Source organism: Manacus candei, unplaced genomic scaffold (assembly GCF_025592945.1).
Source record: "Manacus candei isolate 608988 ecotype Guabito, Panama unplaced genomic scaffold, ASM2559294v1 h1tg000023l, whole genome shotgun sequence".
NCBI lineage: Eukaryota > Metazoa > Chordata > Aves > Passeriformes > Pipridae > Manacus > Manacus candei.
The window spans coordinates 7,720,621-7,741,282 of NW_026138071.1; the positions used below are offsets into that span (position 1 = coordinate 7,720,621).

The following is a 20,662-nucleotide window of genomic DNA, read 5'->3' on the forward strand; positions in this document are numbered from 1 at the left end:
CCCGGGCGCACGCGCGCGGCGGCAGCGGCCGCCGGTCCCCCAGGCGGTACCGCCCGCCCGGGCCGGTGACAGCGGCACCTCCTCCCCCCCGCAGCCATGGCGAGCGGCCGCGCCGAGGAGGCGGCGGCGGCGGCGGCGGCCGAGGAGGAGGAGGAGGAGGCGGCGGCGGCGGCAGCGGCGCGTCTGGCGGCGGCGCTGCGGCAGCGGCTGCGGGGCTGGGAGGCGGCGCTGGCGGCGGCGCAGCGGCTGCTGGTGTGGGAGAGGCCGCTGCACAGCCTGGTCACCGCGGCCGCGCTCGGTGGGGCCCTCTGGTGAGCTGGGGCTGGGGGGAGGACCGGGGCTGTCGGTACCGCCCGTCCGGGCCGTGCCGGTGCCCGCGGCATGCGGCGGTTTCGGGGCCCAGGGCAATGCCCCCCGGGTGCCTGCTGTTCGCGTTCCCGCAGCCCGCATCGCCGTGGGATGTGCACAGCCGGGAGTAGCCTCGCTGTTTTCCTCTGACAGGCATAAACAGGCCCCTCCCTGAGGGGAGAAAGTGCCAGGAGGATTTGCTTTGCCCCGCGATAATAAAATGCAGATGGGCCCAACTGGAGCCTCGCCCAGGCACGTTTCTGGTTAATTTTTGCATCCGTGCTTTTATCGGTTCACTTCATCCCACTACGGCGGTCAGCGAGCACCATGGCCTCCTGCAGCGGCAGCTGCCCTGAGGCGTTTTATTTAAGCCTTTCTGCTCGTTGATCTTTCCCAGGAGATGCTGATTCTTCATGCCAAAGCCTAGGCCAGTCAGTTTTGGCATGGGAGTGTTCCCCCTTCCCTGTTTTCCTTTCTCTGCCTCTCGGGCAGGGCAGCAGCACGAGGAGCTGGGAGTGTGAGTGGCAGAGCCCAGCTGTGGATGGGAATGAAAAACATCCTGTTTGTTTGTATAAACATTGAGTCAGTTTTACTGATGAAAATGCTCTCAGCCAGTGGCTTTCCCAGCAGAAAAGGTCAAAAGTGTCCAGGGAAAGGGTTAAACGTTGGTCATAGATGACATAGGAAGGGACAGATTCTGAAGTCAGAGGAGGAGAAAGTATGTGACCAAATAACCTCTGAAGTCACTGTGATGAGGCAGCTTACATTCTGTTCCTTCATCCATACTATTTCTGGTAGACAGGTGCTTAAACAGTTTTGGACTACTCTGCCAGCTGGAAAGGTCTCAGAGCAGAGCTTTGAAGTGAGGGGGAGGGTGAGAAGCACAGGTGAGATGTCAAGGGTGATAGACAATGCTGGCCCAGGGACTGTACACAAAAAGGTTGAGAAGAGCAAAGAGTGCCCAGAATATCGGACAGCAGAGAGAGATTTAAATATCACAGAGGGAGAGGAGGAATCATTTATGGTCCCATGGAAGATTCAGCCCAGCATCCTTCAACTGCAGTCCATAAATGAGATAGAATATGAGGAAAGTCTTTCAGAGATAGTATGAAGCTACAGAATTGTTGTCCTGTGAGAAGGGATACAAACGTTGTTTAGATCATTAGAGGTTCTGTAAGTCCGTGGAAAGTGCAGCTTCTGTTCTGTGCTGCCCAGTAAGGCAGATCTTACATCCAGGTCCTCTGCCTCTGGCTTGGTAGGAAGCACAACCCTTCCCTGCTCTGCACTGAGATGCTCCCTGACTCCAGTCATTGTTTGGTGTATTTGAGATTAGATATTGGCAAACATTCACTGAAGAGGAGAAAGGTAAAATAGCAGTGGCTCTTTCTTTCTGGAAAGGAATGTTCATTAAAGGGGTGAAGGTGAACGCATTTCCCTGGCATTTGTTTCTGGAGTGACTTAAAAACAGCTCCTCTGGGTTGGAGGAAAGGATGAATGTAGACAGCCGCTGCTGGCACACGTTGCCGTCCTGGGACCTTTACTGTTGAATCTCTGTGGAGTGGGGAGATAAACTCTTTGATGGTGGCATTGTGCAACCATGTGTGAGTAGTATTGTGTGAGCTGGCAAGTGGCTCAAGCCAGTGTGTGGATGAGGGACATGAAAGGTTTTATGATAAAGTCAAGTGAGCAACTAAACCATTTAAGTGCTAGCTGGGCTCTGGTGAAATGGTAATAAGAGAATGGGCATCTAGAATGGCAAGATGTATTACCTGTGTGTAGTGCTGGATCTTGTGATGACAAATGTAAGTTTTCAGCAAACAGGCTGAGTCGCAACCAGTTTTCTTCTACAGCAATCTGTATTTATGTTATCTAGAGCCTTCACCTTGAGGCTTTGGAGAGACTTGTACAAGGGAGCATTAGCCTTGTTTTACAACCAATGGAGGAGCTCAGAAGCAAGGGAGGAGAGCACTGGGAGATGGCAGGGAGTTAGTTGTTAGGTGGTGAGCCAAAGGCACCATTTGAGAATGTGCTGTGGCAAGGATGGGTGTCTGCAGAGTACAATGCTTGCTACAGTGGCCCATAGCAGTTGGATATTTGTGCTCTGAGCTGTATCTGTTTGCTTATCAAGAGCAGTCATTTGCTGCCTTTTTCCTGCCCCTGCCTAACAATTCCTTTTTTGATTTCTAGGTTGTTTTCCTCCACTTCCCTGAGACCCCTCTTTCTCCTCAGCATGTCCCTTCTTGGCATCCTCTTGTTGGAGAAGTGGAAGCCCAAGTTCCTGTTTGATTTCTCAGGTATGTGATATAGCACTGTACCTAGTGACACAGTTCTAGTGTTACCAGCTGCTGGGCTATTGCTGGCCCTTCCCTGGCTCTCTCATAGGTCATGTAAGCACTTTCCAACTGTAACTGCAGGCCCAGGTACTGGTGCTGCCTCTTACCTATTTGTGTCAGAGGATTAGGATGTATCCTAATACTCTAGGCATGGGGAGAATTGCTTCCAGTGCTGAAAAGTTCTGGGAGTGTTTCATTTTGAGAGTGATTAAGGGAAGGGGCCCAGCTAGCTTGCCAGGGAAGCTGGTGACAGGGATGATGTGATGTTTCTGGTGTGTCTTTTTTTCTCCTGCAAATGTCATGGCAAAAAGATAATTTCAAATCAGAGCATGTATGGCCCGATGAGCTGAGGGAAGGAAAATGGGGACTGTTGAAGTGTTTTGGTTTTGGTTAAGTTCAGTGTGGGCTTATGCCCTGAAAGAGGCAGAGCAGATGAGAGCCACTTTTTGTGGCAGATAGCAGAGTGGATGATGAGGTCTGGCAGCAGGGACAGTTAATGTATTGTACCTTTACTGAACAGCATCTGATCTCCACCTAATCAGTGAGTCCAATCACTTGTCTTATCTTTCCTGTTTATTGAAGGGTCTTTGCTGACATTAGCCACAAAAGCAGCAAGAGGAATAGCCTCATAATGATGATAGACATGGATTGGCTGCTGTCTGCTTTGAGTGCCTCCTTCATTGAAGTTTATTAAATGGCTGGACCCAGACCTGCCTACTGCATTTACTGCTGCTGTTCAAAGGCAGCTTGGGGCCCTCCATCCCTGCCCCCCTACTGTAGGGAGGGTTTCTGAATGAAAGCCCCTCTATATGTGTGTTTGTAAGGTGCCCTTTATTTGACCTAAAAGCCTACTAACTTAAAGGCTGCTTTCACAGAAGTCCTGATAAGATTAGATATATTTCAGCTGTAGTCTTGAAACTGTTTGCTTTGTGTGGTTCAGGTAACTAGGCAGCTAAACTGCACTGGCCAATTTAATTTCCTGCTTATTCGCAATAGTTTTTTAAGGGAATAGTTTAAAGCCAACCCAAACCATTTCACTTGAAATGTGTCCAGAAATGCAAAATCCTGGGGTCCAGTACAGAATGGTGTCATTGAGACAGGTGGGGGTGGAATCGCTCCAGCAAGTACTAGGCCTGTAAAAGTGGTGTTATCATAGAAGAAATAGGAAATCCATACTGAAATCAACTTATATGGTGCAGAGTAGTGAGGAATAAAAAAGAAGACCAAACAAACCAGCACCAGTGGGGGTTAGACTCGTCCTGTGTCATAGGCTCTGTGAGAAATCGGTGCACATCCTACTGCGCCGCTCCTCGGTGTTCTTCACACATTTCACTCCTTCCTGCTCTTCTGGTGCTGACAGCAGAGAACAGGGACACCTCTTTGATGTGCCTGGTTAGGTCACAGCCCTGATTTTGACATGGTCCACTGGACCGTGTTTCCTCAGCCACAAGGAAGGAGTGGTGCTCTGCATTCCTGAGGGACCTCCCATTGAATTGACACTCCTGAATACTTAGGGGCTCTTGTTTGGCTCTCACTTCCCACTGACACAGAGCTGCAGCTTTGTGGCTTTTCTTCTCAGTGCTTCCTGTAAGCCTTTCCTGGAGCTTTGGGAAGTGGGTCAGTACCATACCTTCAAGAGTCAGCACGTACGTACACAAACCTTGGTTTATGGCAGTTGTGTATGTCTTGGGTGACTGCTTATAACATCACTTCTGAAGGAATGCTAAAACCTCAGCATGTATTTTGCAGTTACTCACACACTGTGATCAGGGACATACTAACAACATTGAAATGTGCAACTTTTTTGGGCCCTGTCAGAAGGGACTGCGTATTTTCAGCTCCCATGCAGTCTCAATATCTACATAGAGTTCCACTTAAATATTGTTTAAGGACTTAGGAAGCACCTCCATTTTCTCCTGAAATGGGTATCAAGTAGGGATGTTTTCAGTAGTGTTGTTGTTTGGCAGCTGTGTTTTGGTCAGTGCAGGAGAGTGCAGTGTGGAAGAGCTCTAGCAAAGGTTGCATTGCAATTGAATGCTAGTACTCCTTAAAAAGGGCCCCTGCTTTCTAGCTAAAGTTTACACACAGATGAAGAAGTGTTGAAAACCTGTAAGAGCCAAGGAATCCATCAGCGATAATTTGTCAGTACCAACATGTAACCTAAACTCCTGCATGGCTGACTGGTCTCCCAGAAGAGTCTGGTGTATGTCAAGTGTTTTGTATTAATCCACAATCCAGTATGAAATACTAACAGAAAGATTTCAGCCAGTTATTGATGATCTGAGGCCAGCCCTGGGTGTCCTGCTTGCCAGCTTAGTTGTACTTGTGCTAGACAGTATTGCAGCGCAGGCTGGAGTTAAGCCTTAACTAAGTGAACATATCCTGTTGGAAATGCTCTAGGTTTGTGGTTGGGCTGTTCTTCCAACTGGTGTAAGACTTCAACGCTTTGGGATGACCAGCAGGCAGACTACTCTACTACAGGAAGCAACATACTGTTGATCTTAAAGACAGCTTGTGTTTTGCCAGATAGTTGAAATCACGTGAAGGCCCGGCAGCCTGCTGAAATGTTCTGCAGCTTCCCAAAGTGTCTCTGAAAGATTCAGGATCAACTGAGGAGAATTGTTTCACTCCCTCTGCTGGTGTATTTTGGATGGCTTGGATGACTGCAGCCAGTTGGAGAGGAGTGGGGTTCCTGTGCTATCCCACTTACTGTGTTGCTGGCATATCTGTCCAGCAGAGTTGGCAAGTGTCCCAGCACCTCATCTGGTAGCTGGTGTGACCCATGTAGACAGCCCTCACAGCCTGGCCAGTGCCAGATGTAATGTGTTTGGTGATTTAGTGCAGGTAATAGATGAGGCTTAGAGATAGAGCTGGATTTCTGTGTGCTGTGATTAAGCAGCTTTAGATTCCTGAGCACAATAACAAAACAGCAATGGCGGTCACAGGAGGGAAGCGGCTGCCCCGTGAAGGTGGAGCTGCATCCGTAATATTCACTTTGCACCCCAAGCTCCCTCTGTGAGCTTCCCCAGCCACCGTGCCAAACACTCGTGGGCAGAGGAGCGGATGGGCAGCCCAGTGTGCGAGCAGTTGACTCCTCTTGTCAGGCCTGATTACTGGAAATCTGGGTCATGCTCTCAAAGAATCGCCTCCTCCCCGGGCGGATGGCCTCCCGCTCCGCTGCACTGCACGAGCGGGCTGGTGCAGTGCCTGCAGCAGGAGGAGGAGGAGTCTGGCATACTTGGCCCAATGTCCTGTGTCTTGGGAGAACAATGGCAGGGCGGCTACAAGCATTTGCTCCCTTGTGTGGCTTGAGCTGGATGGAGTCTAAAGTCTGGATGGGTGATGGCAGTGATGTTTGCTCTCCTCTTCTGTGCATTTCCCTGCGGGCGTCACTGCCAGGCTTGGGCTTTGGGATGGGCTCATGACTCCAGGGAGGATTCAACCCCCTTTTTTTGCATGTTGCATTTTATTAGCCCATTTCTAATTATAAGCCTGGTCTCTGAACATAAACTCTCTTCCTTTATTTTAGATCTGTTTACATGGTGCCACGCATGTGAGGGACAGGGTCCTACTGACTTTTAGAGTCTCTTGGCCCAAGTTGGCTGCTGTCAGACAGCATCAAAGATGTATCTGGCCCTGACAGCTTAAGGACAGTGGGCAGACTGGTAGAGGAGGGTAGACCTTGATAAGCCATCACAGTGTGAACAGGGCCTCATTAAACACAGGAGACTTATAAAGGCTGTGTTGATAGAAGAGCTTTGGTTGAGCTCTGTACATCCTGAGACACTAGTCAGCTAGTCAGGACACCCAAATCCGTGAGCAACCAGGCTTGTGAGTTCCAGTTGTCACAGAAATATTTTTTCCTCTCTGTATTTAAAGTCAGAACATAATCATATGTGACCTCTGCCGTTGAATCACCACTCCTCCCTTCAGTACTACATAAACTCCATGAGTCCCTGTTTGATCATCACTGAGTTGAGTGCGGAGAGAAATGGGAGAGCCTTTCCCTTCCTTGCTTGTATCCAGACTGATGGACCCTAGGAGTGTAGTTTTATCTGTGCCTGGCACAAAAGGCTCTCAGGGGACATAAAAAAGACCTAAAGTTAGAAAATTATGCACAAGACTGCTATTTTTTATGCAATTCCATGGGATAAGATGGAGACAACGGAGATGTCTCTGGTATTTGTACACAGCATCCTGCCAGGGACTGGGCTGGTCAATGGAAAATGCAGCTCAGACCTCCTGGTGCCATGTTTAGCTCTGAGGTGGAAGCTGAAGCTTTCCCTAGCTCAGAAATTGTGCTGGCAGCCCCCTGTGAATGACAAGGGCTCGCAGCTGCCATGGGAATGGCACTGCCTAGATTTTTGGGAGACTGGGATAAGCTGTGTGATCCCTGCAGCGGAGAGCCCAAATGTTAGCACCAGGGTGCACCTCAGATATGAGTGTACTGGCATATGTGTGTCGATGCAGGTTGCAGGGTATACTGGGGTGCCCAGAGCCCAGTGCTCCGGTCTCTCCGAGCCTCCAGGCACGCTTCACTGCAGCCTGCGCAGCTCAGACTCCAAGCCAGTGATTTCTGCTTGCGTGAGAGCATGAAGAAGATCCCCAGGGTGCATCCCTAGCTAAGTATGATACATCTCCATCTCTGCTCTGTTCCAACTGGTAAAAATGTCAGATTGTATTTTTCACTTGGCTGACTAATCTGCTGTGTTCTCTCTACAGCACAACCATCAGAGGAGCTGAGAGGGGAGAGGTAAGCTCACTGATGTGCTCCTTGGTGGGAGGGGAGAGTGGGGAAGCCTTAATTTACTGTGGTGATCTCACCTGTCCTTTTTTTTCTGTTGTTGATAAACTGCATGGCTCCTGCTGTGAAACATTGCTAGCCATTTCTCCTGCACTGGGAGCTGCTTATCAGCTCAGGAGCCACATTTTGAAACTCTGGGGAAAGCTAGTGTTCTTTCAGTAGCAATTAAAGCTCAAGTACTTCTGATGTTAGGAACTCTCGGGTTTCTTCCCTGACTCTCTCCTGAACTATTTTAAGAATCCTCCAAAGAGAAGAAAATCACAGAGACTGACTTTTGCAAGCCGTATGTGCTCTCTGTGTGGCGTGGCTTGCATCCTTGGCCATGGTTGTAGGTCTGAGCACCACACTCTGGCTATCTTGGACTTGGTGCAAGGGGAGGCCATGTAACTAGTTCCACCTTCAGCACTTTTGTCTGCGTGGCTTTGAGTAAACCACTTTGCATCTTGGGCCTGTGGCATGAGGATTCTGTGGCATGATGTCTGCTGCTGCTGCTTGGCTCAAGTGTCTCTTGACTCTTCCTGATTAAAGAAAAAAAACTGTCTCCAAATTAAGCATCTTCCATAGTTCAGTTGAAGATGCAGTCAGTATTGTCAGCCTTTGGTAGGGAACTCTGCTTCCCAGTGCAGCTGTTCCTCCCCTCCAGCAAAACAGACCATGTTCAAAGATTGTCTTCTTGCTCTTGTCTGTCTCTAGTGAGGGGGTGACTTCAGGGGCACAACCTCACCTGCTCAGTGTCCCTGAGCTGTGCCACTGTCTGGCAGAGAGCTGGGTCACCTTCAGGCTGTACCTGCAGGAACTGCTACAGTACAAGAGGCAAAATCCTGCCAAGGTAAGCTGGAGATACCTACTCTTCTGTGCAGGGGCTTTTCTTTCCATTAGTATGGCTTAGGAGATGGAAGAATGTAAATTCAATATTTTTACAATTGCTGTCCCTGTTCAATATTTGCTGTTCATTCCTTTCAGACTCTGCGCCATGGGAAGTTTAAATAATGAGTAATTGACTTCCAGTACTTGTAGACTGAAGCTGAACTTAACCCCTCCTGTGAATGGCCTGCTGTACTTAGTTTTATTTCTCAGTGTGCAAAGGAAGCTCTTAGATTGGGAGTGGAGAGGAAAAAAGGGAGGCCTACAGTTTCTACCCCTTTCGCAGGCTCCATACTGAAGCTGGTCTTACCTATTTTGCTAGTCAGGATTGTAGCTAGCCAAGTCCAAATGCAGCAATGTTTCTGAGTGAATGGAAACTTGTCATCAAACATGTTATGATGGCTGTGACGTGCTGTTTGGAAAGGGTTTGTAGACAGGAGCTGGCTTAGCATGACAAAAAATAGGACCAACCAACCACTAGGATTGTGTCAGGCTTCCTGGGGCTCAGTGTGCCAAAAGGAGTGGGTTTCTAACACTGCTTGTTACTCCTTTTCTGTTAAAATCCTGTCCCAGCCACAGGGAGTAGAAGACCAGGACCCAGGATGCCCTTAAAGGATGAATTCATTGGGAACAAAGCCTATAGAGGGCCCTTAGCTTTTGCAGACCCTTTCCATTATGAGTTAAACTCTTCATTGCTGGATTTAGTCCCTATCTGAATCCATGCGCTGGCTTGCAGAGTGTCTGTTCTCACTTCTGCCCCTCCCCAGGAGAATGCAAGACAAGTTGTTAGAGCTGCACCAGTATACTTCTGCTTTTTCCAGAGGAGGAAGGTCCTGGTCTGGTGGGAGCGTGGGTTCTGCTAATGCTTCTGCCAGCTGGTTTATGGCACAGCAGTGGCACAGCATCTGGTGACTCTGTGACAGGTTCCTGTCTGTTCCTCATGAACTCCAAAATGGCAATTTGCAATATCCAATCCTATCCTCAAGGAACATAATTTACTTCATAAAGAACTGTCCAATAAATTTTTGATATGTTTTACTGGGGTGTTGGGTTACCTTGGTTGTCCTGCGCTTGAACCTCTAATGCTTACAGCTTAACCCAACCAAGCTGTCCGAGTTGTGACTGTCAGCACCTGAATGTACTCCGTGCAGAGCTGGCTGACTGACTGTTAGGAGCATCCCTTGTGTTGCGCTAACTGGGTTTCCGGCTCTGGTTGCGTAGATGTATCTCTGCCTCTTGTCACTTCTCTTTGTTCCTCTCTCTTCCTTCAGTTCTGCATGAGTGTCTGTTCAGGCTGCCTGATTCTGGCTGTAGTTGGACACTATGTTCCAGGCATAATGATCTCCTACATCATTTGTGAGTATAAGCAGCTCTCTTGAAAGCTGAAACGTGACCTAACTGTGCTGTTGATACGCTGGTAGAAGCAGATTTGTGGTTTTCTCAAGGGGATCTGTGCTAAATGATGAATCAATACGGGGAGTGCGCTCCGGGAAGTCTCTGTGTGTGCATGCGTGCAGTACGACTGCAAAGGCAGGAGAGGGAGCCGTGGCTAAAATATTGCTGCCCTCTGCTCCCCACGGCTGAGGCTGTGCTGCCGAGGCGCCAGGGAAGTGGGAAGCTTCTGTATTGAGAGTGTTGTTAATGCAGCTGTGTGTTTGGTAAATAGACCTTTTTCACTGCATCATGAGGCCCTAATAACTGTTCTGGTGCTCTGCTGCGAGCACATCTGCATATGAGCTCTGTGCTGCTGCCCTTGTAGAAGTTTTGATGATACTTAGTTTTAATAACCTCATTTCAGGGCTTGTGTTGCATGTTGGGGCTGGGATGTAGTGGCTGAAGAAAAGGACTTACACTTCATCTTAACATAAATCTATATTCTAACAGAGATCTGGCAGTAAAGCCCAGTTAATCAAGCAGCTTTGGAGTGAGTAAGAATAGCCATGGATGAGGATTTTTAAGCAGAGTCAGATGGGAAAGCAGATGCCATTCAACTGCGTTTCCCTTGATGCAGTCTTTCTCGGTGGCGCCACAGGGAGGATTGGGTTGTGCTTGGTCTGTCTCTCACACTCACTGCATCCTGTGTCCACAGTGCTCAGCATTCTGCTCTGGCCTCTGGTGGTCTACCACGAGCTGATCCAGAGGATGTACACGCGTTTGGAGCCTGTCCTGATGAAACTGGACTACAGTATGAAGGCAGAGACGCTGCACCACAAGCATGAGAAGAAGAGTAAGGACCCACCTTCTGTCTGGGTTTTTTTGTTGCTGTACTCCTAAGGTGGAGCCCTAGCAAAGAGACAATAGGAAGCCACATCTGCCAACACTGGAGGAGCAGAGGAAAGCAGGTGGAAACTTGAGGTTTATGGGGAGAACAATTAGGTGCTCCCAGGTGATCCCGAGAACTGCACACAAGAGCAGCAGATTATGGTTGTCTCTGGGAACCCTGTACACTTTCATGTGGTAGTAGAAGTAGTGGGAAAGTAATATATAAAGGCAGAAAATTCCTTCAGTGTCATGTAAAGCCTTTCTTCTCTTTCTCATAGAGCGACAAGCGAAGAGCGAGCCCACCATAGGTGATGAGCCAACAGCAGAGACAGAGAGTGAGAGTGAGGCAGAGCTGTCGGGCTTCTCCCCAGTGGTAAGAGCACAAAGATCTGAGCGGAAACCAGTCCCTCCTGTCTGATCTGTAACAGCTTGAGAGCCAAGGGGTGGTCTGAGTACAGCTGCATTGATAACAAACAGCAGAGCACTAAGTCATTTCTTAGTGACATAGTTCAAAGGAGAGAAGGGTATGTGTTTGATGAAGGCCATTGTCTCCAATGTGGGTATTGAGAATTCAGTGCCACAATGCTGGTGAGGACATGCCCCAGCCTCCTCCTGACCTCAGAATGACTTTGGTGGTTATGCTTCATGCTCAGAGAACGAGTGTCTCTTGAAGAAATGAACTCATCCTGGTGTAATGTACAGGGGCTCTTCAACACTGAAAAAGGGAGATGAGCAGCACTAGTGTCTCTTACACTGTTCCCTGCTCTCAGGCAGACTGTGTGTGACCTTTCTGTATTTGCACTGCAGAAATAGACCAAGTGTCTTTCTTTTCAGGAGCTCTGGGCATATAGCTGGGCTGTGAGGTGGGAAGCTTAAGTTTCCAAAAGAATGTGGATACTCGAACCACTGCTTCTTGTAGAAGGCTTCATTGGGCTCAGTGTGAATGCAAAAGGGAAGGGGCGTTCTGTTTCTTTGTCATCCCAGGAAAGGAAGAAGGATCAAAGCCTCCTGAGACTCCCACAGTCTGATCCCATCTTGTACTGCCTCTTTTGGGTTTTTCACTGAGAGCAGGCAAAGCTTCAGGCAGTGATTTATTGCAGGAAAGCCAATGAGCTGAGACCGCCCTTCCCTGTAGTGCAGTGAGCACTTTGCCCAGCATACTGTCCCTCCAGCAAGGACTTCTGCCTGGAAGCTCTAGAGGCACCTGTAGGCAGCACTGTTAGCCAGACACACATGAATTTGTCCCTCTGCCTTCATTCCGTCCAGGTGGATGTGAAGAAAACTGCCCTGGCACTGTCAATCACAGATTCTGAGCTCTCTGATGAGGAGGCTTCTATCCTGGAAAGTGGGGGCTTTTCTGTCTCAAGGGCTACCACCCCACAGCTGACAGATGTTTCGGAAGGTATGTGATGCCTTGCTGCCCCCCTTACCCTGGATATTTTATTCCAGAACAATGAGCCTTATGAATGGGAGGACAGGGAGGGAACCCAGCTATTTGCGTGGGAAAAGCATTGAAAGGAGGAGGAAAAGCAGCACAGCATGCTGTGACTTCATGGCTGATCATAAGCTGGTCCCCAGTGGACATCTGCCTCTAATTACTGCCCCACAAAGCAATGCTGTCTTGTGACACCAGCGAGGGAGCAAAGGCACTCACAAAGTCCCACAGAAATAACTGCATAGATAGTCACACACCTATATATGATGCTGGGTGAAACAGGTCTGACATGCCACCCTGTCAGACTTCCTAGCTCAGAGGAGGTCTGGTTAGTGGTGAGGAGCATGGAGGTACCCACTCGGATGTGGTCACTTCGGTGTCTGGGGAGGAGCACACAGGTGATGTGTTGTAAGCACCATTTCCCTGACCCTGAGGGTTTTCGTGGGGGGCTCTAGATGCAGAGAGCATGAGCTGGTGCAGGAAGTCCACTCTGAGCACAGAGCACATAGAACAGGATGACAAAAGGGACACTCCCATGTGAGTCATGCCACTGAGAGAATGGGATAACTACAGACCTCTTCCTGCTGTGCTCCAAGGATGGGGAAGATGCCCAAAAGTCAGCCATGGTGTGTCATCTAGGAGAAGGTGGGTGGGAGGTAGAGATGAGAGAACCTGTGCCTTAATGTTGGTGCCTTTCAGACCTGGATCAACAGAGCCTGCACAGTGAGCCAGAGGAGTCATTTTCCAAGGACCTGGCAGAGTTTCCATCCGTGGAAGAATATCATTCCAGAGACCTGGGACCACAGAGCGATGAAGACGCGTTTGGTGTGCCTCTGGGTCCTGAGCTTGCCCACGCTGCCTGTGAGCTGGACTCAGCAGAGAAAGAGGCCGTGGACTCTGACCTCTCCATCCTTCACCTCGCGTCTCCTCTCCATTTTGTAAATACGCACTTCAATGGGAGTGGTCAAGCGGCAGGAGGCAGCACAGAGCCAAAGACTGCCCCTGCCCCGGGCCTGGGCATCTGCATTAACACGCTGAGTGAGGAGATTGTCACCACTGCCATCACCACGGCGGTGCAGAACACCCTCTCTGCCCTGCTGCGGTCCTCAGAGGCCAGCGAGGGGCCCTCCCTCTCTGAGTTCCTCCCCACCGAGCCTGAAGAGAAACTGAGTTTCCAAGCACAGCTGTCAGAGAGTGAAGTGGTGGAGACAGAAACAGAAGCTTCACCAGAGGATGAGGAGGAAGCAGATGACTTTGAGCTACTGGATCAGGGGGAGCTGGAGCAAATGGATGTAGAGCTAGGGCTTGGAGAGGAGCAGGAGGCACAAGAGTCTCCTGCCGCTCCATCTCCCTCCTCTGCTGTGCTTGCTGAGCTGCCTAAGCAAGGAGATGAGGAGGAGGCAGTGATGACAGCAGCATCTATGTCTTAGGTCTTCTTCGTGCACCCCCTTTTCCTCCATTGTCACTGGAAAGAAGGAAAAACTCACACGGTGAACGTGCAGCGGGTTTTTAAATGTTTGTGTTGACTGGGATGGAAATGCGTCAGTGTTAATGTGCTGTGTCTGGAATAATGAATCCTTTCCATCCTTCTCGAGCCCGGCCTTCACTGGCTGAGCGGGAGGCCCTGCAGCTGGGGAAGAGCCGGCTCCTAGAAGCCTTATGCCACAACTGAAACACCAACCCCAGCAAACGCTTCCTAGTAATGGTGCAGTATTTCGGTCTGTCTTCTGTTTGTCTTTCGTTTTGCACGCAGAGTACCAAGCTAGCTGTAGCTGCTGCTAATACCCGCATCCCCAGTAGGACATATGCAATCTTATTTTATTGGGTTTTTAAATGGCTAAAAGTGTAAATAATTTTAACTTTCCTTGGTTTTGTTTGGGGGAAAGGGATGGGGTGCATAGTCGAAAGGGGCTCTTAGGGGCTAGTGGAGGGAAAGGGGTCTTTGGAACAGAGGGTAGCATTAAGGAGACAAAAGCAGATGGGTGCTATGCAGTGAAGAGACCCCCTTCTGCAGACTATACCATCTTTTGTGTCACTGTTGTAACAGGGTATTGGGTGATTGTTTTCCCTGTCTTGTTTGAGTTCTGCTGCTGGGTGGGTGTGGAGTTGAGTTTTTTGCAATCAATGAAATTCACTCCTAGCCCTGTTCAGTACTCCAGTTGCTTGCTGTTGTGGCATCTCATGCCTTCTGCACCCCTGACCCCACAAGCACCCCTTCTGTGCTTAGTTGGGCATCGTAGCGTGGCACCTGGGGACTCCGAAGTGGCTGGAAGAGAGCCAGAAGCTGTGTTACACAGCAGAATATCCATGGTTTGTGTCCCCTTGGGGCAGGGGGAGGGTAGAGGGAATTCCCCCGAGTTCAAGTTGTCCCATGTGGGCAGAGACACGTCTTGCTGGCCCTTCTGGGCTCCGCCTTGCCCCGAGCGCTGCAGCGATCTCTGGAGGTGGTTCTGCCGCCGGCTCCCGGCGGTGCTTCCGGAGGAAGGGGATGCTGCGGGGCGGGGCGGTGCCGCCGGGGCGGTGCCGCGCTCGGGCCCGCCCGTAACGCCCCGCCGGAAGCGGGCGCGGCGGGGCCGCCGGTGCTGGTGCGGCGGGGCCGCCATGGAGTTCCCGGACCTGGGCGCGCACTGCTCCTGGCCCGCGTGCCAGCGCCTGGGTGAGCACCAGGGGTGCCGCGGCTCCCGCCCGGGCGACACGGCCGCGGGCTCGGGCCTGGGTGGTGCGGACCGGGCAGTCCGGCCTGCGGGGAGGCGGCGGGGCGGTGCAGCGGGGGGTGAAGGGCGAGCCGTGCCGCCCGGCTCGCCCTTGGCGGAGGGGTCACTGGTCCTTCCCGCTGCCAGGGCGGGGCTGCCTGCCGGTGCCGGTAGCCCGGGGACACGGCTCTGCCCCGGCGGGCAGCGGCTCTGGGCCGGGGACAGCAGGGAAGGGCCCTCGGTGCCGCAGGCTGGGGACGGCGGTGCCGAGGGGCCGCTGGGGCCTGTTCGTCTTCCGATTATCACGATGGGCGAATCCCGTGGTGGCTGTGGCGGCATCGGTCGCCGCCGGCTTGAGGCCAGCAGCCCATGGGGAGCTCGGTGTGGTTCCGGGTGCTACTCCTGATCCCGGGGAGGGCACGTTTTAAGGAGGAGCCCTGGGTAATTCTAAGACGTGGCTATGGAGCTGCAGATCTTTTGCTTCCGTGCTGGGGGATGAGAAGTACGGCCCTGGCTTTGCCGCGGGTCAGGGTTGTGCCCTCGGGAAGTGGGGGAGGCCCCCGGGCTGCAGGTGGGCAGTGCTGACCTCCGTGCTCTCTGCCCGCGGCATCTCCCCGCTCCCAGACTTCCTCCCCCTGAAGTGCGATGCCTGCGAGCAGATCTTCTGCACCGACCACATTGCTTATGCCCAGCATGACTGCACCTCTGCCTACAAGAAGGTAAGTGCAGAGAGGAGACCTCATCCACCCTCCTGCATGGAGCTGCTGAGTTTTTCCAGCCAGGGGTCAGAATAATCTGTGATTTCTTTGATCACTTGGGCAATCCCCCTTGGGATGTGTGCTGAGTCTGAAGGTGCCCCTGAAAGCAGGATGTGCATCTCAATGCCACAAACATCCAGCCCTCCCTCTGCCACTGGGTGAAATGGTTTGGGCATCTCCCAGCCATACTGTCTTCCCTTCCCGGAATGTGTATCCATGCCTGTGCACCAGCTGTGCAAGCTGGTTGGAGGGTTGTGAGCAGAATCTCAAACTGCAGCTGATGCTGTAGAAGCTGTGATAGGCAGGTCCAGAAAGGGAGGGAGATGGCTGCACAGCACTCAAGGTTGCCCAGCTACCTGCTCCCAGCCCCTTTTTGTTATCTCTGCAGGATGTGCAGGTCCCAGTGTGTCCGCTCTGCAACACCCCAGTCCCCGTGAGGCGGGGGGAGATGCCTGATGTTGTGGTGGGTGAGCACATTGACCGTGACTGCAAATCCGATCCCGCACAGCGCAAGCGCAAGGTATGAACCTGATGCTCTCTGCGTGGCTGCTGAGCTCTGCTGGGTCCCTGACAAAACCTGGGAATGGGATGAAAACAACACAGATTTGCCCCTGCCCAGTGCTTTCCATGTTGGCACAAGCTGAAGGCAGGGACGGTTGGTGAGCTGGAGGTGTGAGCATCCATGGGGCTTTGTGAATGCAGTCTGAGGCCTGGGACAGAGCAGGGCTGTGCAGCCACCTGGGATGTGAGGATGGGAAACTGCATGCTGCCATTAAGAAAATGCAGTCAGCAATTAGCTGCCTCATCTTGCCAGGAGATGAAATTGCTGCAGGGAGCTGGCCCTGCAGGAATCCAGCCCAGCAACAGCTAAGGGCTCTGGACTGTCCCCACTGCACTGGCATGGAAGGCAGGAGTCCCTGGGTGAGGCGTGCTTTCTCCTGCTCTGCATTCTGTGGTTGTGGAAATTCTCATCTATGGAGACCAAAGCACCAGTGAATTACTAATAAACTATCTAAAGAAAGCTGGTATTCAGAGACAAACTCTAGAACCCTGCAGATAACACACTGATGGGAAAAGCTGGTCAATGCCCAGGGCCTGGCATGGAGGGAGGGGACAACCCTAGACCTGCAGCGCCGTGCTCCTTTTCACCACTGCTGTGTCATTTTTCAGATCTTCACCAACAAGTGTTTGAAACCTGGCTGCAAGCAGAAGGAGATGATGAAGGTGATCTGTGACCAGTGCCACAAGAATTACTGCCTCAAGCACCGGCACCCCCTGGACCATGACTGCAGCGGGGCAGGGCGTCCCCTCTCCAAAGCAGGGTGAGGGCCTGGGGACAGACAGGCTGGCACAGATGGGTCTGTGCTTGCCAGATGGGTGATAAGAGAGAGCCCCGCTCCTCCTGGCCTGTTGTCTGGGACTGCTGCATTCTCACACTCCCTGCGTGGTGTGTCTGGGTGTCCTCCAGCAGCACCAAGCAGAGATATGTGTACAGTCTCCTGTAGCAAAAGCTGCTGATACTGCCCACTGACTGCTTTGCACTTGCTTCTTTGCCCATCTCATTCTGGAGCTAATGGCTTCTGCCTATCCTGGTACACAGTTTCAGGTAGAGAAACGGCACTTGAAACTCTTGGCAATAACTGAGCCACAACATGGGTACTCTTGGGAGGAAGGGGGGTGGGGAGCCAAGGAGGCCTCTTGCTTACCCACCTTCATCTCCCGGGGTGTTCAGTGCCCAGTAACAGCTTGTGATGGTAAAACAGTTGCTCACAGGCGTCCTGTCTGTCCTAGGCACGCTGCAGTTACGAGAGCCCAGGCATCCTCCTCCAAAATAGTCACCGCATCAAGCAGCGGAGCTGCCCGACCAGCAGACAGCTCCTCTTCTCCAGCCTCTGCCAGGTAAAGTGATGGCCCAACTTGTAATTCTGAGGTGGGGATGACCAGGCTCTGCTTGGCTTCCCATGGAACGCCAGAGTGACAGCTTCTTGTGCATCAGCAGAACTCAGCTCCCTGCCGACAATAACCCAGCTTCTTTCCTGTTTGCAGAGGAGGCAGAGCAGCTGTGTTGCAGAGTCGTAGCACCTCCCCTCCAGCTGCCATGCTGCTGAACGGGCTGGTGAGTGGCTTGGCCTGGGCATTTGGGGTGGGTTTGGGTGGTTCCTGTGACCTGGGAAGTGACTGCAACAACTGCTTTCTAACCCACATTCTGTAGGAGACTATGTGGTCCTAGCTGGGCCTTCCCTGGCAAACAGGGACCCTGGATGCTCTGTGGGAAATCAGAGCTTGCAGCTATGCTGCCCTTGGTGCTCAGTTTTCTCCAAAGGGATAAAGCGCACCAGCCATTTTCCCCAGGTGTTGTGTTTCTGTTCTGCAAGCCAAGGGTGGAGGAGGAGACTGGAAGCTGCTTCCCACTGGTATTCTTGGCATACTCTTGTATTAGCAGACAGGGGTGTGTTCCCTTGGACAGGGGGAGAGCACTGCAGGTCTGTCCTGAGCCCCAGACCTTCACCTTGGCTGTGTCTGGCCTCCTGGAGAGAGGAGATTCACCTACCCTTGGCAAGTCAAGACTGTACCTGCCACATGTCCCTTAGGGCTGCCTCCTGCCCCCCACCCTGGCTAAGCTGGTGACAAGGTGTTTTGTTTCAGAGCGAGGAAGAGGCGCTGCAGCGAGCTCTGGAGATGTCCCTGGCAGAGTCAGCAGACAGCTCAGTGCAGCCACCCAGGTACAACCCCAAAACACGTGGTGTGTCATGCGCCCAGCCTGTGTGTGAGAGGTGCCTGGGGAAGCATCATGTGACTCTGGGATATTTCTCTCAGCACGTGTCTCCATATGATGCCTCTCTGTGGCTGACAGGGGAAAAAAGGAATAGTCTAGAGCCATCAGGGAGCTCTGTTCAGCAAGCAAGCCCTCAGCCCTTGGGGGAGCTGGGAGGGGATGGTGACTGACACAGAGAATAGGGTGAGCATGACAGAAGCAGAGTAGGGTTGCTCACAGAGGACATCCAGGAGCTCATGTCCTCAGGCACAGCGCCCAATGGTGCTAAAAGCACTGTCTTACAGACTGGAGTTATCATGGCTCTCCTTGGCCCAGAATGGTGGCTGCCAGCCCCAGCTGGATCCTCTGCTCCTTCCCCAGCCCCTGGCTTCTTTAGGGTGATCCTCAGTTGCTCCCCACCCTTATCTGTACTGGAGAGTTGCAGTGAGATGCTGCCACTCCAAAGGGCTCTGAGCACTGGTCCCCTGAGCCTGGGGGAGGCTGAGGCACATAATGCAGTGTTGTCCCAGCAGCACGCAGGAGGAGGAGGATCTGGCACTGGCCCAGGCACTGTCAGCGAGTGAAGCTGAGTACCAGCAGTCGCAGCGGCAGGTGAGTGAAGCTGGCTATAGGCTCTGCACTGTCGTGGGGTTGATCCTGCCTAGCTATGTCACGGAGGGAGTTTCCCTGTGTTCTGCTTCCTCTACACTCTGTCTAGACTGGCTTTCTTCACCAGAAGGGCAGCCTGGGCCTGGGGCAGTGGCAGCATCACTGCTGAGCACACAGCCCTAGGGACTTGAGCACTGGATATGCCCCATTGTAGGACAGAGGAGAAAGCCTGTCTTCTCTTGCTCACTCTGTGCTTCTTCCCATTTCAGGCACACAGTTCAAAGCCATTGAACTGCAGCATGTCATAGGCAGCAGAGGCAGGGTGTGCCAGCAGACATGAGATCCTGCTTGTGACCCAAGGAGTGGCTCTAGCCTCCCACATGGATGCTGTGGGGTTCTGGCCTGGGCACTGGTGACAAGAGCCCTTCACCAGGGACAGCTTGTCTCTCTGGGAGCTGTAAGCCACCGAACACACACTGGAACCTCGGCCCAGCACCTGTATAAAATTAGTGCAGCAAATCACTGATGCTCCTGGGGAGATGAAGACGGTGCAGGACGAGGCTGAGCACACACTGACCAAAGCAGGCAGCAGCCCAGGGCCTGCACTTACCCACGGCTGCCACAGCCATGTCACAACACTGGTGGGACTGTGGCGTGAGGGCAGAGCCACATGGGGACATCTCCGCATGCTTGGACATACAGCTGCTGGGATGCAGCTGCCCACTGCAGTAGGAGGGGGCTGGATTTCATGCTCTGGGGAGGGCCCTGCCAGCCCCTCAGCAAAGAACAACCGTGGCTGGGATGGTCTTTTGCCTGGACACAGCATGGCTGAATGTGCAGCCTCCCGGCAGTGTGAAGACAGCCCCTTCCCTGCTCCCCACACCCTCGGTGCCTCCCTGCTGTTTGCATGCACAAGAGCACGTTGGGCCTTACCCTGTTTGGCTGGGGCACAGGACCTCTCTGAGACTGAATGGAGCTGTTTCCTTTCTGGTTTAATATAACAAGGGCCATTAACTGAAACGTAACCTTGGCGGTGAGTTGACTGTGCCAGCATGGCTCGCATGGGAGGGCTGCAGCTGCCTTCCTGCTGCTGGCTGCTCTCTGCTGCCCTAACCTACCCCAGGGCCCCTTTTTAGTGCTGCTGGGGCAAGAATGCCTCCCTCTTTCCAGCCATGCTGCAGGGAATCCCCTTTGGGGTAGCAGCGGCACAGAACCCCTTCTTAGAAACAGAGCCCTGAGCCTTGAGCCAGCTCTTCCTTGCTGGTGTTTGAAGGCTGGAGCTGATGAGTGGGTTGGGGGGATTTGTCCCATTGGCCTCTGGCAGGGGGTCTGCTGCTGTGCAGGGTGGTGCTGCTTTTCCTCCTGCTGCTGGAACCATTCTGGCCTGCAGGGCTATGCCTGGTTCTGCACAGGACTGGGCTGTCCTGCTCTGAGCCATGTCCAGCTGAGGGAGGGGGCATCTGGCTGGGCTGAGGGAACATTGAGACTTGTCAAAGTGCTGCTTGGGAGAAAATAAAAGCATAGCACAAGATGCAGAGGCACTTAGGGGGAGTGGTCACTTGGTATCTGGCCCAGAGGGGCACATCTCTGCAGATGGGAGTGCAAGGGGGGGCACATGGCGGTGAGGGGGCACCAACTGCCCTGCTTCTTCCTTTCCTGTTGGGGTGCAGTCCCCTGCCAAGCTCAGCCTTTTGTGTGGGGCCCTTTGTGTGGGGCCCCTTGCCTGCCTAAGCCCATGGAGCTCAACCTGTGGCAGAGAGCTGCTGGTTGACCCAAGGGCACAGGCACTAACCCTGCCTGC

At 52.5% G+C, this 20,662-nt stretch overlaps 2 protein-coding genes across 3 annotated transcripts; both read left to right on the plus strand.

Annotated features, from left to right (window-relative positions):
* The first annotated feature begins 4 nt into the window (after nucleotides 1–4).
* Nucleotides 5–14,199, plus strand: RETREG2 (reticulophagy regulator family member 2). Its single transcript, XM_051787893.1, has 9 exons — nucleotides 5–311; nucleotides 2,536–2,642; nucleotides 7,404–7,434; nucleotides 8,179–8,314; nucleotides 9,621–9,705; nucleotides 10,439–10,576; nucleotides 10,890–10,984; nucleotides 11,878–12,013; nucleotides 12,746–14,199. The coding sequence occupies exons 1-9, from the start codon at nucleotides 97–99 to the stop codon at nucleotides 13,474–13,476; spliced, it is 1,674 nt and encodes a 557-aa protein (XP_051643853.1). The 5' UTR covers nucleotides 5–96; the 3' UTR covers nucleotides 13,477–14,199.
* A 349-nt stretch (nucleotides 14,200–14,548) lies between these two features.
* On the plus strand, nucleotides 14,549–20,406 carry ZFAND2B (zinc finger AN1-type containing 2B). Of its 2 annotated transcripts, none has more exons than XM_051787895.1 (9): nucleotides 14,549–14,702; nucleotides 15,364–15,458; nucleotides 15,886–16,017; nucleotides 16,668–16,819; nucleotides 17,289–17,396; nucleotides 17,544–17,613; nucleotides 18,144–18,220; nucleotides 18,783–18,864; nucleotides 19,131–20,406. In XM_051787895.1, the coding sequence occupies exons 1-9, from the start codon at nucleotides 14,648–14,650 to the stop codon at nucleotides 19,167–19,169; spliced, it is 810 nt and encodes a 269-aa protein (XP_051643855.1). In that variant the 5' UTR covers nucleotides 14,549–14,647; the 3' UTR covers nucleotides 19,170–20,406. The 2 variants fall into 2 exon arrangements, with proteins under 2 accessions (XP_051643855.1, XP_051643856.1); XM_051787896.1 differs by having other exon boundaries at nucleotides 18,786–18,864.
* Nucleotides 20,407–20,662: the final 256 nt, after the last annotated feature.

Excerpts from the sequence above, each read along its gene's own strand:
- RETREG2 (XM_051787893.1), top strand. The coding sequence starts at position 97 with ATGGCGAGCGGCCGCGCCGAGGAGGCGGCGGCGGCGGCGGCGGCCGAG. Across the intron at positions 2,643-7,403 it reads GTTCCTGTTTGATTTCTCAG|CACAACCATCAGAGGAGCTG; the intron begins GTATGTGATATA and ends TTCTCTCTACAG. Across the intron at positions 10,985-11,877 it reads TGTCGGGCTTCTCCCCAGTG|GTGGATGTGAAGAAAACTGC; the intron begins GTAAGAGCACAA and ends CATTCCGTCCAG.
- ZFAND2B (XM_051787895.1), top strand. The coding sequence starts at position 14,648 with ATGGAGTTCCCGGACCTGGGCGCGCACTGCTCCTGGCCCGCGTGCCAG. Across the intron at positions 17,614-18,143 it reads CCATGCTGCTGAACGGGCTG|AGCGAGGAAGAGGCGCTGCA; the intron begins GTGAGTGGCTTG and ends GTTTTGTTTCAG. Across the intron at positions 18,221-18,782 it reads AGCTCAGTGCAGCCACCCAG|CAGCACGCAGGAGGAGGAGG; the intron begins GTACAACCCCAA and ends GTGTTGTCCCAG.